The 15,924-nt window shown below is 39.0% G+C and overlaps 1 protein-coding gene across 1 annotated transcript; it reads left to right on the top strand.

The window, feature by feature from the left end:
* Positions 1-4,977: 4,977 nt before the first annotated feature.
* On the top strand, positions 4,978-12,077 carry vax1 (ventral anterior homeobox 1). The gene is made up of 3 exons (XM_061087155.1): positions 4,978-5,191; positions 6,771-6,958; positions 11,532-12,077. The coding sequence occupies exons 1-3, from the start codon at positions 4,978-4,980 to the stop codon at positions 12,075-12,077; spliced, it is 948 nt and encodes a 315-aa protein (XP_060943138.1).
* Positions 12,078-15,924: the final 3,847 nt, after the last annotated feature.

Consider the following 15,924-nt stretch of genomic DNA (forward strand, 5'->3'; position numbering starts at 1 on the left):
GTGGGCTGAGTGATGAAAGAGGGGAGGAAAAAAACACATGATTTATTTTCAAAGCTTTTATGATGCTTTCCATTGTTTCCCTCATGCTTTAGTCTTGATGCACTCTTCGACTGCCAATGGGGACGTAACTGTTGCAGAGATACAAAGGAACTGCTCGAATTACACCTGTGACAATTACTACAGCAAGGCGCTGTCTGTGGGACAAAAGAGTGTTATCTAAAACTACTCACGGAGAATGTACAGAAGAAAAACCAATTACTGCTTAGGCTTTGTTGCAGGTTTTAGGCTGTCTGGTATGTCACAATTACAATATTGTATTGTCAGCAGCAGATTAGTACAACAGCACTGAGATATTTTCTGTCTTTAAAATGACAAAATTACATGTACTATCCTAAATGCAGGTGGCGTCTACTCGACACATTAGCCACTGTTGTATCTACATTAATCAAATGTCTTGATTCCAAACCATAATGTACTTTTCTGAGGCCTTGGTAATTCTAGATGAAGAGGCACCCTATGTTAAGAGATTTTTCTTTAAACAAGGAAATCACCCAATGAGATGTGGCAGATACTGCGAACGACTTGTCAGCTCCACAGTGACAGAGAGCGCTGGTCGATCTAGTGGACAGCTCTATTTAAATCACGCCTGTTGAAAACAATTAGCAAACCATAGTGAACAAGGTTAGACGTTCAGGCACTTTGTCAAACACCACATCTTGAATGAAAACAATACATTTCTATACCATTGAGAGCCAGGTAGATGGCTTGTACTTAATGTGAAAGGATACTTGTCGGACAGCCCCTTCTATATGAGAAACCCTGCATCCCCTCTTTGTCACCGCGTCAAACAATCCTTTGAAGAATTTAAGGTAAGAATATACAGTTTCATTTTTAATTAGCACATTAGCTGAGCATATTATCTGGTAGACCTTAGTACGCATTAACAATAGAGTTGTCACTGGCCTGAGAACATAGGGTTCCTACGCCACAAATTAACACACACAACAATTAATTCCAATTATTAGCTCGGTTGTCAAAACCACTTAGTTTAAACCTAATGTGTAAACTTCAACAGCTCTTGTGAAGCTTAATTGGTGTGGAAGTTTGTTTTCACAACATCGTCAGTCACTACGAGGACACCATCTTTATTTTTTTGTTCCAAGGATTTTGAAGCAAAGGGAAGATGGAATCTGGATAAAAAGTCCATGCTTGCAGAGAAACCCATCAGTGCTCAACAATGTTTGAGCTCAGCTGCGAGTGTTGCCCTCAGCCATAGATGGAAACAAGTTCTTTATTTATAGGGTTCAAGAACAGCTTGCTCTCTTACTGTGGAACATAATCACCACATTTGTAAACGTAAAGGAGGGCTTTGAATGTAACCATTCATCTTGCGTTACCAAGTTGTCAATCAGACATCAAGGCTCCTGAAGGCCTGCGCTCACTACAGCAACCTACCTTGTAATAGAATTACCCAAAAAGCTTTGCCACAAAGTGCCAACTAGCCCTGGTTCCTAATAACAGGACAAAAAAGCGTCAACTTATAGCAGTTACAGTAAACATAACTGTGGCGTTAGGCACATGGTCATTTCTCCACTTTGCTTTGACTGTGTTAACTGACTATTTATGTGCGGCACAGTCACATTACAAACAAACATGCTGGCATCTCAGCAGGTTCTATAGCAAAACTAACCATTTCCTCCCTGGAAATAACTTGAAATTTCACCCCCTCATTCTGTCCAGCTGGCTGCAGCAGTTTGGGGCTCGATTTGATTTCCTGGGACACACTTATTTCGAACCAGACATTAAATGTGTCCCTAGAACGGCTCTAATTTCCTGTGTTGAAATAACGAAAAGCTGGCTGTAGCCGGGTCACATTACAGCACAGCACTGTCCAGTATTTTAAAGAATGCCACTGAAGCCATGCTGTGTTAAAAATGATGACTATAATAGTGATGATAATAAGGCTGGTGATTCAGCGCTGGCCTGTGGTGATTGGACCACTGCAGAGCGCTGTGAATGTGTATGAGTGTGTGTGGGAGGGCACTTGCCTCCAAAGTTGGATGCTTGCAGTAGAAATGACACATGATGGAATCTATTCAAACCCTGTGGATTCACCTTTTTCATTTCTTTTTTGTCAAACTTTGTCATGTGATTGTGGCCAATTAAAGGAATCAATTGGACTAGATTCTACATCTGCCATATTCGCCAAAGTCAAGTTTTAGTCAAACACTCCTGTGTCTTACTACAGTATGCAGTTTTTAGTGTATTACATTATGGAGGCTTTTTGCAGTACAAACATTTAACGATAATATTAATTGATACTTGTCTGGTATTAATAAGTTTGTGGGGTGGATAAAACAAAGCATCTGAAGCAGGAGTTCAGCCTCCAACAGGTAGAAAACGAAGGTTAAAGAATTACTCCTACACCTGGAGTGGTAAAGGTGTTCAACAAGTCATTTTTACATGAGTTAATTCACTGTTTAGTAGTAGTTAGTAGAATTATTTTAAAACTTACACAGTTCCTTTTATGGGAACAACAATATTGGTATTAAAATAATGAATATACAGCGGGGTTGATATGTTTTGAATAGTGATTTTACCGACTATGACTTACTTCTGGAGAATGTAGAAAAACATGTAACCCTCCTGGTTTGGAAAGTAACATGAAAAGGGCCACCAGTATGTTGAAGAGATTTTCATGTAGATTATTTGAATGTTACCTTTGGAGCACCACAAGGTCAAAAGACATCACCACCATTACATCCAGCTGGTTAATGACCTTATTGTCTCTACAATAAAATACGGTCACACAAACCAGTGGTAGCAGCTTGATACCAGGTCAATGTTGTAGTTTCACTCTGCAGTGACATCACAACACAATGCAGCATATGGTGTAAGTCAACAAATGTAATATTGTCCCTTTTCGTAGAGCCTATTTCAAGCAGCATTGGAAGTGTAAGATCTTTACAGCACTTTGAAGCTTTCTGATGTGATGCGAGCCTAATGGCTCATTTTCCGGTGACGGGATACACAAGCCTTTTGTTTACGAGGACCTACAAAAGGAACCCATTATCTACAAGTGAAAACTCAGAAATTCTCTCAAGCCTTATATTAGCAAAACCTGAATTACAAAAATGTTATATTATTCATATTCTAGGTTTGAGTGTGTGATAGTTTTAGGGATGTAGAATCCAAACATTGGTCCTTTCTCCCCTTCAGCCATTGTGTGTCCATGAGAGTCCAAGATGCTGCATCCTCAATCTATTTCCCAGGCTGAGGCTCTGCGCCACAGCTTGAGAAGCCCCGGTCCCCTTTAGTCGCTCCCTTTTTAGCCTCCTTTTTACCTCTCTCAAACAATAGATCCTGCCCCACTCCAAGCAGCAGCCCCCCAAACACTCAGTGAATAAAGTTAGTCCAACATGCAGCCCTTAAACCCACCCAAAGACTACTGCCGGGCAGCCACACTCACAGAATTGTTTGTTAATAGTCCAATTAGATAATTGCCATCTTTCACTCCTTTTCCTCTCTGTTTCCCATAAAGGCATGAATGGCACTCAAGGAGGGGGGCAGGTTGAAGAGGGCTTCTGGCCAGCTAAGGTGACAAGAAGGGCCAGAGAATGTTCCTTGCACTAGGCCACTGGTTTGAATTGAATCATTGTGGCCTAATCAATGGTCTTATTGGATTACTGGCCACTGCTGTGTTCAGAGATATTGTTGCACTGACAATGAAAATAGCTAAGAGTTGGTGGTAGGGCGGGTGGGTGTGTGGTTAGTGGGCTGGAAGGCGAGTGGTGGAGAGCGGTAGGGGCCATTCCAGGGGTATGCATGAGTGAGAGCGAGTGTTAGCAGTCTAAACACTAATGACAAGTTGTATTCTCCTGTTTTTGTCTTTTTAAAATGTGGAGGTTAAGACTATGAGAGGTGTAGATGGCTTCTGGGGTGCAATCATTTTAATACTGAAGAATGTGGCGTTAGCGGCCAGGACCTTGCCGGGCTGCTGTGAATTAACACAGGACGACACAGGAAACTTTAAAACAATTCCCGTCAAAGCAGAGCCCCGCGTTGTTGCTGGGCTGAAACTCGCAGGCTTGTCATTGCCTCCAAAAATTCAGATTGAAACGGATTTGTCTCTTATGCCTTTTTTTCCCACCTATCTCTCTCTCTCTCTCCCTCTCCGGCTCTCTCCCAGTGTCTCTTGCCTACAATAGCATAGTGGCGAGATCCGCTCATTGCAGAATTCCGTTGATTGGCGAGAGAGGCAAAGGGAAGAACGGGATCAAAGTTCGCTGACATGCTGCGGCGATCAGGTGCACTGTGAGAACTCTGGGGGAGGAAAAGAAATGTCTGGTCGTGATCTGCGGATGGAAGAATGAAGCACCCGGGAACTTTTTACAGATCTGGAAGAGTCGTACCCCTGTGATTGTGAGCATTCATGTGGGGTTCAGGGAGGCTTGGTTGCGAGACAAGACCAATCATTTGTCCTGATTCCCTGGGCTGAGAGGAGGCAAACAGAGGGGGACGGGACCAGCAAACCCCTCTATCAAGACCTGATCTATTTCCCCAAACAATTTAGTGTATTCATGAGGTTACGCAAATGTGGAGGCAGCGAAATTACCGTAATCAATTGAAACAGCAAGTGCGCTTCCATGGCTCTGATTATGTGAAGATCATCTATCAGCCTGATGTCTATGTAGCGAAGAAAGGGGGGCACTGAATTGCTGGTGAGTTTCAGTGAGAAGTCCATGATCATTGGGCAAAGGGAGTTTGGTCAGTGATAATAGGGCTCCTTGGTCTGGCGACAGAAGTATTTTTCCAGACATTAGATAGCTGACTCTGTCCTGCTGGAAGGTGCTGTTTTGAAACTAAAACCCACACTGTCCAGACGATCTGGTGTGCCGTGTTCTCCCAGATATCCTGTTTTTTCACTTGACAAAGGAAAAAAAAAGGCGAACCACAAGTCCTGAGGATAAACTGAGGATGGAGGTCAGGTACAACCAAGAGACGGAAGGGATGGTGCTGAAGAATGGACTAAAGGAGGGAAAGGATGGCAAGGACTCCCAGGGCAGCTTGTCCAAAAGCTTCCTCAAGGAGCAGCAGGACTCCTTTTCCCCCTCTGGGACTCTGGACAACTGCGAGAAGAACAGAGGGAGCACAGGGGACCCAGACTACTGCCGGAGAATCCTGGTCCGAGGTACGGCTCTTTCTCTCTCTCTTTTTTTGATTCTACAACCTTGAAGTTTCATACTGTAGAGATGGCAAAGATTTGATCTGAAGTAAAATAAACTGCCGTTAGATAGACATGAATTTCGTAATTAGAAAAATTAGAGAATCATCCAGAACCAAATTGTATAACCTTTATAATAACAGACGTTGTTTTATGGTTAATTGACTGAAGATGGACAATAACAACAAAATATTTATTTAAATTAAAACAGTGTTTTTAAATGTATATCTATGGAGCCTTTGGATAAAAGGACCCCCGTTTTTTTTCTGCTCTTCAGAATGAGATTTAACATTTTTTTGTTATTTTACTGTTGTTAAATATGTCTATTTAATTCTAGGCCATGAGATAAGTGATTTTATATTTTACTTTTTAAAAGTAAATCCACAACAGGCTGAATCTTTCTTAAAAATTTGTACCGTAACTAATGGTATTCTTTAAAGTTTAATGTTAGTTATTAAAATAAATAAAACAATCATGTATATTTCCTTGGTTAAGTTCAAAGGGGTGACACACATTTTAAGGATAAAGAAGGCTACATACAGCAGGAGTTTTATACTATCTTTACCGCCTTATACTTTCAGGGGGATACATATTAAAATGAATACTATTTAAACACAAAAAACGGAAGCTGTTTATAAAGTACTGTATAGAAATATATAAACCACACATGGAAGTGTGTAAATGACTGTCAAGTCCCATAGAGAGTATTTCCTTCATGCACACTGTGTGTGTGTGTGTGTGTGTGTGTGTGTGTGTTTGTGTGTGTGTGTGTGTGTGTGTGTGTGTGTTTTTGGTTTGTGTATGTTTGTAATAAACACATAATAAATATAAGTTAATTAGAAACAGAGGATTAATTGCACAAGATATTAGGAGACAGAGCAAACTGACTACATAAATTTTATTTTTATTATATATTTTAATTTATTTAGTTTTTCGACAATTGTGTCATAGATTTGTATTTATTATTTAGTTTCTTGTTAGTAGTACAATTATTGTAAATTAATTTCTTGTAACACTGGAACCACTTTGTGCTCGATTTGAGAGGATGATACATTTAAAATACCCTATTTAAGCTTTTAAACATTTTGCTCATATTTCTTATGACAGCACACATTGTTGTAATTTCTCCACTAATTGGATATGCACATTTGTCAGGAAATATAAATGTATTAATAAATAAATAATATTATTAAGTATAAAAGTATTATCATTTTAATAAAAGACTATGACATATGTTTCTTATGTCAAATTTAATAATTTCAAGTGTCGTCAGCTCATTGATATATAATTTAAAGGAACAGTATTTGTCCATAATCAAATCCACAAATACTTAAATTCAGAAAGTAAAATCTGTACTTGAGTACATCTGTGCAATTGTGTGTATTCTTTATTATTGATACTGTTATTAATTATAATTGTTTTATAACTGTGATGTTTGTTCCTATGTAATAACAGGAAATTATATATTTTGATTGTTTGTTTGAATTGTTACTTGGTTTGCAATCTTGGCCTCAACCTTGTTAATTTAGAGTGCTTATTGTTGCAGATGCTAAAGGCTCCATCCGAGAGATTATTCTGCCGAAGGGTTTGGATTTGGACCGGCCCAAAAGAACCCGCACCTCCTTTACTGCAGAGCAGCTCTACCGGTTAGAGATGGAGTTCCAGAGGTGCCAGTACGTGGTCGGGAGGGAAAGGACTGAACTGGCCCGCCAGCTCAATCTGTCTGAAACTCAGGTATGTATTCATCACACTGGTCCCTGCTCATTTTCTAAATTCTGAATTTATTCTGCTTAAACAGGAAAATCTATGGTGCAAAGACTCAATTGATTGATTTGTTTTTAAATGATTTAAAGTAATTTAATGTATTTTGACCCACTGTCTATTTTGACATCAGACAATCGTATTACAATCTAAGCTGACCCCTCGCTTTGTAACAGAAGAAGGGGATTTCACCAATATGATCAAAGTCAATTCATTTGATTTGTAAGCCCTGACACAAATCACTAATCAATTTCAATTCAGACGGAACCTATTAATCGGAAGTGATTTTAAGGAGTTTAAATCAGAGATTGAAGTGAGAATTCTGTGTTTCTCAGCGGATCATTAAAAAAGATATGGGCCTGTTACTACATATATTAATGAACATATAATGGCTCCAATAATCAATAACAAATAGTTGTGCTTTTGGTTGTATTCACAGACTTGCCAGTTAATGTAGGTGCGCTTCTAATATAAGGTTTTGACTATGAGAGCTGTGGTGATTCTTGAGCTTGTATTTAGGTCAATGAATACACCACTGAACAATATTGAATTTGTTCGTAGTAAATTCAAATCAATTGTTCTTCTAGATTCATTTCATGTAGTGGTGATTCGGGCTTATGGAGTGTTATTTGACAATATTGCCTCAAGCTGCTAAAACGAAATCTGCCATTGAAAAAAACCTGCAGACTTCCTACTCATGTCCTATGTCTGGGGTCAGCAACGGGTCACGCAGTGTCCGCTGTGGTTGAACTGCATTTGCACTCTTGCGTTTGACACCAGATTCCAGAGCACCACTCACCCTGTGATTTGGACTCGAGGGAGCCCCAGTTGTCTGCGCCGGAGCATTGGTGTTATTCACCTATTTATGTGTTTTTAAAAGTGTGCAAAACGGCTAACGGCTCGGCCTTTGGTGTTAATGTGTTGTGGCTTTCGATGCGGTTGAACGACGTTGACCTAAAGTGGAGGTCTTTGAGAAGACGGCCTTTTCCTTACAAAGTGACATCACGAGCAACATCTTCAATCTGAGGGTTGATTTACATCAACCCCACGGGTCCTATTTTACTACTATTTCTGCACATTTGACTTATTTGCTTAAAGTTTTTTTAAATTTTAACTTTTTAATAAAGTTATTGTTCATTTGAGTCACACAATTGTTGGTAAAGTCAAAACAAGTTAAGTGTCTGAAAATTTGGCTCATATAAAAGGCTTTATAGAAAACAACCTTTGTTTAGGCAGGACAAAGGCTTCAGGATTTTCTTTGAGTGTCTTCTATCCTGATGAAATAGCTTTTATTGACAATAATGAAATTAACATTTTGTTTCCCCAGCACTCGCTGGTTGTTTACATTACAGAATGACGGGGGTTTACTGTGTGTGCATTGATCTTTTGTTTAAGCTATTTGCTTCAACTTGTCAGAGAATTTCACCCCAAAATGAACAGGATTGCTCCTCCGGAGCAGTCTTTAAGTCACAAACAGAAAATATTGGATTGAGCGGCTGGACTTCTTCTCTTGACTTGAGATGGTTGTTAACAGAGGGTGAGGAGTGAAACCACAGACTGAAGAGAAAGGGAAAAAACGATATTAAGATGTGATTGGACTGGGCAGCAGGATTGAGCTGGAGGCTCACCGCTGATTGGTACATGGACATTTTGTTCCATAGGAAAGCATCAGGTGAAATTACAGGAGATTTACAGGTTCAATACACAGGAAAGCCCGTATCTGTTTTAGTTTTAACATTTATTCAATTAAGAGTATGTGGAATTGTTAAAATAACTGAATAGATCTGTCGAGCCAAATGAATGACTTGATTGAACACGTTAACTTACAAGGTTGGTGCTCTTGCTACAGTTTAATCAGTGCTATCAAAATGAATGGATTATTTATTCCATTCTTAAGTGTGAAAATTAAATGAACAGGTTTTTTTTCCCTTTATTTTGATATTACATAAAATTCTGGAATATGCTGTACACAGACTGGAAAAGACATTGGTAATATTTCTGAAACAAATGGCGAAGATAATAATAATATCTTTATTTCATTTCACAGAGATTTTCCTTTCTGAAGTGTAATCATGGCAGCCTCGGATTTTTAAAAAGGGCAACTTCACTTTTGGGATTGTTCAGTTACCGTCTGAGGCTTATTTTAATTCTTGAGGCTTAATCTACATGTTCAGGGTCAGGGAATCACATGATGCTAATTCAAGAAAGGTGCAGAAGGTGAAATCAAGTGAATGGTGTTTGCGTTTGCACTTTGGTGCCTTTAAAATTATTTTGGCATATCATCTATATAGAAACATAATAATGGCTGCAACTTACAGTTATTTATAAATATTTTAACATTTCATCCTTAAAATATCGCAAAGTAGTTTGAGTGTTCTGTAAGTTTATAATGGTGGTTTTCTCCAATAACTGTATTGTGGAAATAAAAAACAGTGGTCTGCTACGCCATTAAATCATTAGATATTTATTCCCTGTCAGTTTCCACTGATAATCTCATCTTTAAATAAATCCCCATCATATCACAATAAGAACAACAATCTGGATTGATCAAGTAAAACCAGCAAACAGACGCAATAAAAATGTTTAAGACAAATATAACCAACGAGTGTTCTGACATATGATGTTCTGTGAGCCGTCTCCTCCATGACGTTTGATCAATTACACATTGGGCCAGATTTGATGTGTGTCTATGTGTGCACATATCCCTGGATTAAGAGCTACAGTATGCATGAAAGACAACCAGCAGCAATCTGAATGCAGCAGTTGGGAATGGGCAGGCACTTTGCCACTTATGCTCTCCGAACAAAAGCTTTGGATAATAGCTTTAACTTAATCTGTCAAGACACAGACTTGTATGGTTCATTGTCCAATTATCTCCAAGTACTGAGATGATCAGATTACTAGTTAAACTATAATCACAGCAAATATTGAAACATTGAAAGTGAATTATAGAAAATAGAAAAGTTTTAATTTCAATAGATTTGTCTATCTGTCACCTATCACACAAAGGTAATATAAAATAAGTGGGTGGGAGTAAATCATATGTGCAAGACTCCAATGTTAATCTTTAAGTCACAAGCCAGTCCATGTTCTGATGACCTGCTCCAGTTTCTACATTTAAGTCAGTCATGTTAAGTGAACTAAAATGTTGCAGGATGCTCACACCTTAGACATCCTGCTGATATTTAACATTAACAAGTGAATGTGTTATGCCCAATGGCAGCATGGAAAACAAATGGCCACAAATTGTCATAACATTCCGCTGAAGTATACACGTCCTGAGGTGCCGTGGTGGGCGGATTGTCTCATCTCTGGTTGCCGGTGTTACTGTGTATTTTGCTGCTCAGTAATGTAAAGTTACTTTCTTCTTATATCTGATAATGACATTTAAACTAATTTCAAACAGTCGCTCTGCTCCTCCTTTGAGTGACTTTATCACGTCTACATGCAATTCTGATCTGCTGCGTACTTTAGCTTCTCAGTTAGCTGTCTCTGTCTCTCACTTTGCTGCACTCGCTTGCTCATGTTTCTCGTGTTGAGCCTTTCCTCTGCCTTTAGTGATAATGATACATGTATTATTTAAATTTAGTTTATTTGTGGTTATAGTTGTGAGTCTTAATGAATTAGAAATGCTCTGAGCCATGGAAAGTCAATCATTAGCTGCTGTAGTAATGTAATGTAGCCAACTCTAAAAGTGCCCTGGGAATTTTTTTTATAATTTGTGAAGTTAACGTGTTCTCCCCGTGTCTGCGTGGGTTATCTCCGGATACTCAGGCTTCCCACAGTCAAAAAACATGCAGATTGGAATTAGGGGTTAATTAGAGACTCCAAATCCACAGTAGGTTTGGAGGTGCGTGTGAATGGTTGTTTGTCTCTGTATGTTGGTCCCTTGATACTCTGGCAAACTGTCTCTCGCTCAATGTCAGCTGGGATTGGCTCCAGCCCCCCCCCCCACCACCCTGAAAGAACAAATTGTATAGATAATGGACGGATGTATAAAATTGGCTTGACATTTCTATTGAGTAGGCCTATTTTCTTATGGAAACACATTTTTGATCATGCAATATGACATTGGAACTGTTTCTGAATGACATAACGTAGCTTAAACTTAACGCTAGCTTTCTAGCTAATGCTTGATCAGAAAATAAATTTGCTAAAAAAAATAAAAAAAATAAAAAAAAATAAAAAAGTGACTTTCTTTGTGTATTTTGTGGTGACAGATTATAAAGCATATTGCTGGTCTCTTCTTACAGCTGTCAAGGCTATGAAAGCATAATATTTAAATCCAAATATTATTTTTGTTTGACTCGCCCCTTACATGATGTCAGTCTCTTGAATTGGCCTCTTATGTTGTCCTGCATCAGTTAGCAGTAACTTTATAAGAATTTACTCAAAATCACCCAATCATGTCTCAAAAACAAAGCACAACTTCACAATAAATGTGCAAATATTTCGGTAAAAAAGTCTCAAGTCACAAACACTTCAAGTCTTTTAGTCAGAACTAACTCGACTCTGACTCAAGTTTCTCATTTGTGTATCTCCCCAGGTGAAGGTGTGGTTCCAGAACCGGCGCACCAAGCAGAAGAAGGACCAAGGGAAGGACTCTGAGCTGCGTTCAGTGGTTTCAGAAACAGCAGCAACCTGCAGCGTCCTGAGACTGCTGGAGCAGGGGCGGCTGCTGACACCTCCGGGCTTGCCAGGCCTTCTACCCCACTGCAGCGGTGGCTCTCTGGGCTCTGCCCTGCGCCCTCCCTCCATGGCCATGGCCAGCAATGGCAGCAATAACAGCAACAGCAGTGGTGGAGGCAGCACTGGCACGGCAGGCGGCAGCCCTCCTCTACCCACTGTCACCAGCTCAGGGACAGTGGCAGGCCTGCAGAGCTCATCTGCAGCACACAGCCTCTTCAGTTTCCCCATGCCCTCCTTACTCAGTGGTGTCGCCAACCGCATGTCCTCCAATCCCCTGTCCATGGCTGGATCGCTGGCTGGAAACCTGCAGGAACTTTCCGCCCGCTACCTGAGCTCTTCTGCTTTTGAGCCTTACTCGCGGACCAATGGCAAAGAATCAATGGACAAGAAAATTCTGGAATGATGCCCTGTTTTTGCACAGATGGATTGTTTCCTCTGGACATGTTGCGGTTGTTTCCTTGGCTTTCATTGTCTGTGTTTGGTTTTGCTCAGTCTCTATCATCTATCTGTGTCAAGTTCTGTAGCAGTTCATGTATTCCAGTTGCACATCTGGCTCCTTGTACAAGGAAAAACACAAGACCTGTACAAGCTCATCTAACAAGGACAGGGTGAAAATGCACAAAATATTCATAAGTAACTAAAGATGTACAGAAATTTAGAAAGGCTCACGTTGAGGTGATCAATGAGGGATCTTTCAGGTTTCTGATGATAAAATCTCTGGTTATATCTATTGGTCAATTATAATCATTTAGACAGGGTCTTAGAGAACATGGCTGCTTCATGCCGCAAAATCTCTACAAGGGGAAGTGGCATTTGGTTTACAGCAAGGGATATAGGATTGGTGACAGAAAGTGTTAAGTGATTGTACCTTATTGAATTTAGTTACATGATTTGATTGTGTTGGGTAGTTGCATGTCACCGCAGTGAGTACATAAAGAGAAAAAGCAGCAGCAGTTTGGAAGACCCTGTCGGCAAATCAAAATGTTTAAAATTTGAAATGCGTCATTATTTTTTTCAACAAAGAATTGGGGAAGAGAATTGCCTGTGTTTGAAGGTCACTGTCACAAGGCCAGTGTCAGAGTGAAACCCAGCGCATTGCACAGGCGAATACAATTTGCTTACGCAGATACCTCTTACAAATATTGATCTTACAAAAAAGATCATTTTTACATCCATTTGTATTCAATTTGGACCAAACCAAAACATAATCCAGAAAAGTTGTTGTCACACAGTATGATGGTTCAATTGTTCAGTGTTGTTTTCTCTGTGGTTTGGATAAGATTTTTTTTTACATTTTTACAACAAATCTCGCTTTGTGGCAATTTCTCTGTCAGGCTGTGGCACCTGAGTTTTTTTTTTGCGTCTGTGATTTTAAAACCACTGGAAGTTCTCAGAGTTTCGGTGTACAGTTTTGATTTCATGTGGAAGCTTATTCCAGGAATGAGTTGCTGAAAGGGGGAGTCCTAAAAAGGGTTTTTCAGCATCAGTAAGCTGCTTGCTTTGTTGAACACTACAAGGTTTTTCATTCATTGAGGCTATAGTAACATTTCCTCTCTCTGTGAAATTTTCAGAATTCACAGCTTTCACAAGAAGATTTACGCAGACTGATGCATGTAAAGACTGAATGGAATTATTGTAGTATAAAAAGGCCTGGAAATGAGAAAAGTACCTTAAAATTGTTATTTTATTGTAAATTATTCAATTCTGTAATTAATAGACTATTAGTATCTGGGAAATAATGAATGAATGTATTTGCAGGGTTGAGGAATCAATCAAAAGCTCTTTGGTGCTGTCTTTGTGAAATATCTTGAAATTTGTGAAACGTGTGGTACAAATGTGCATATATATTATGTATATGGATACAGACAAAGTGTGATTTTCCTTTTTCTTTCAAACATGTTGCTATGAGTTGAGTTATGATAAATTTCATGACTGTTATACCTCCATGATTTTTACACTATTTTTGGTAATATGACCTCCTAATGTTATCTTTCATCCTTTGATTACAGTGGAACAATATGTAGAGCTGGTGGGTTAAATTCAAACTTGTCTTATGATGGTAAGATTATAAAATGGGGCAAGACGTTTTAAAAAAACTGACAGAAATACAAAACCTTTAAATTTAAATCATTAGGACTCCAATGTTGATCATCAATAATTGTGCCATTTACTTTATTTATTAATACACAATGTAAGACACAATGACTGTCCTGATTCCCAAAACTCCAAGCTGATGACATCAAATGTCTTGTTTTCCTATGACCAACTGCCCAGAACCCAGAGATATCCGAGTTAAAAAGATCTAAAATATAGAAGACAGGAAATTCCCACATTAAAATCTATAGAATCTGAGAATGAAAAGTTCTTTGTCAATTACATTGTTTTATTCCTTTTTATAAGCTCAATATTTTAATATTTGTATGAAAGGGTTTTATTATGTGTCTACGGGGAAACTAGTAAAACATCCAAAGGTCAAATAAAAGAGTTGCCAAATTGCCCCTTTTCATATAGAGAAAAGTGCTTCATATAGATGCTCTGTATGAATGTGTGTATGAATGGGTGAATGTAAAACTGTATTACTAAGCGCTTTGAGTGGTCATCAAGACTAGAACATTTCTATATAATACAGACGTTTTGCCTCTCAGGCAGGCGGGCCCCAGTTTTTAATAAGTGATCAACACATCATTCGGTCTAAACCATAGAAAGGCTGTCACCACTAAGAGCTGAGCACTACCTTGAGCTTGTATGTTTTGAGGGTTAAAAAATAATTTAGAGTTAATATTTTGCGTTAAATAGACAAGAATTGGACAACAACAAAGAGAACAACAATGTTTCTTCTAGTAAGAACCATCTATCAATAAAGAGCTCTGTCATTGAAACTAAATCATTTTAGACCCCTCCCTGTTTGGACAGTCATTATCAAACAATATATAATTTATCAGGATATCAAATGTACAAGATTTGAGTTTTTAACAACATCTCACAGTCAATCATTAATCTCGATCTCCACTGATGAAGACAATGACTCGTGGTGGAAAACTTTAGAAAAAGTTAATCAGGTTCAGAATTTTAAACTACTGTTTCCAAAGTTAGCCCAATTGTCTCGTGTGGCATTCACACCGTTTTAGTTTTGTTTGTAGTGGGAATAAAGAAACTTTCATTGTACCTCCCACTTCTGAAACCAAACCTATGCCCTGAGACACAGTGACATTAGCTTATTGTTCACACTTAGTCTGTGCACTTAATAGGAGTTGAGTCTGCAAGGGGACGGAAGGTCCTGGATGAGCCTGCTGTGTGGTGATCGAGGTATGCAGCAACAGAGCTTTACTGATTGGGCCATCAAAAAGAGAAAAACGTCTTTCCATGACACCATGAAAAGAGTCAGGTCATCTGTTTGGTTTTTAAAGTGTCTTAAATAAAAGCTGGAAAACACATTTTAGAGCAATATCAAATCATAAATCCAGAGCAACTGTATTCAAAGGAGTAGCAGAGGATATACACCACAAGCCCCTGTTCAGCAGAGTGGTGTGTGTCCGCTGTTGCCAGTGGTGGAAAGTGATGATATAAATGTAATCAAGTAGTGTACCTGTACCTGTATCTGTACATATTTCCAATCAATGATATTTTCCACTTATACAATTTGAATTCAGTTCAAAAGGAAATTGTGCTTTTAATCCATAAAATATATGTAATAACTGTGCAAAATAACCTGACTATGATTTTTACACAGAAAACATATCAGCCTAATTTTAAAGTTGTTAAATTGTACTACTATACTTTGTAGATATCATAATGCTCTGCTGCCTGATTAATAGCAGTCTAAAACATAATACAGAATATTATAGCACTTTGTGGCCGTTATTAGGACTTGTCCCACCACTGGCTGTGAACAGAAGAAATGGACTTCAGAGCTGTATGGTCTTGGTGCAGAGGTGCTGCTGCAAGTTTAAGTTTGATCTTAATATTCAGACAGTTTAGTGATCTGTCTTGAGTTGAGCTCTGCTTCTTCCAGCAGAGTAACCCCGGCGGATTCGCAGGGACTGTCCGGGAACAGAAAAAAAACTGAGGCCCTTTTGTGAGCGGAGCCAAAGGAACCAATCCTCCCCACTGTGTCTTGGGAAACTCCCCAGAAGAGAAAAAAAAAAGGTCACACTTAACGCCTCCTACCCCCTTTCCAACCCCCACCGCCACCCCCACCCATTCTCTCCCTTCACCCCAAAGTCCAATTAGAAGAAAGGTCAGGGATGTTT

The sequence above is a fragment of the Limanda limanda genome, chromosome 15 (assembly GCF_963576545.1).
Source record: "Limanda limanda chromosome 15, fLimLim1.1, whole genome shotgun sequence".
Lineage (NCBI taxonomy): Eukaryota > Metazoa > Chordata > Actinopteri > Pleuronectiformes > Pleuronectidae > Limanda > Limanda limanda.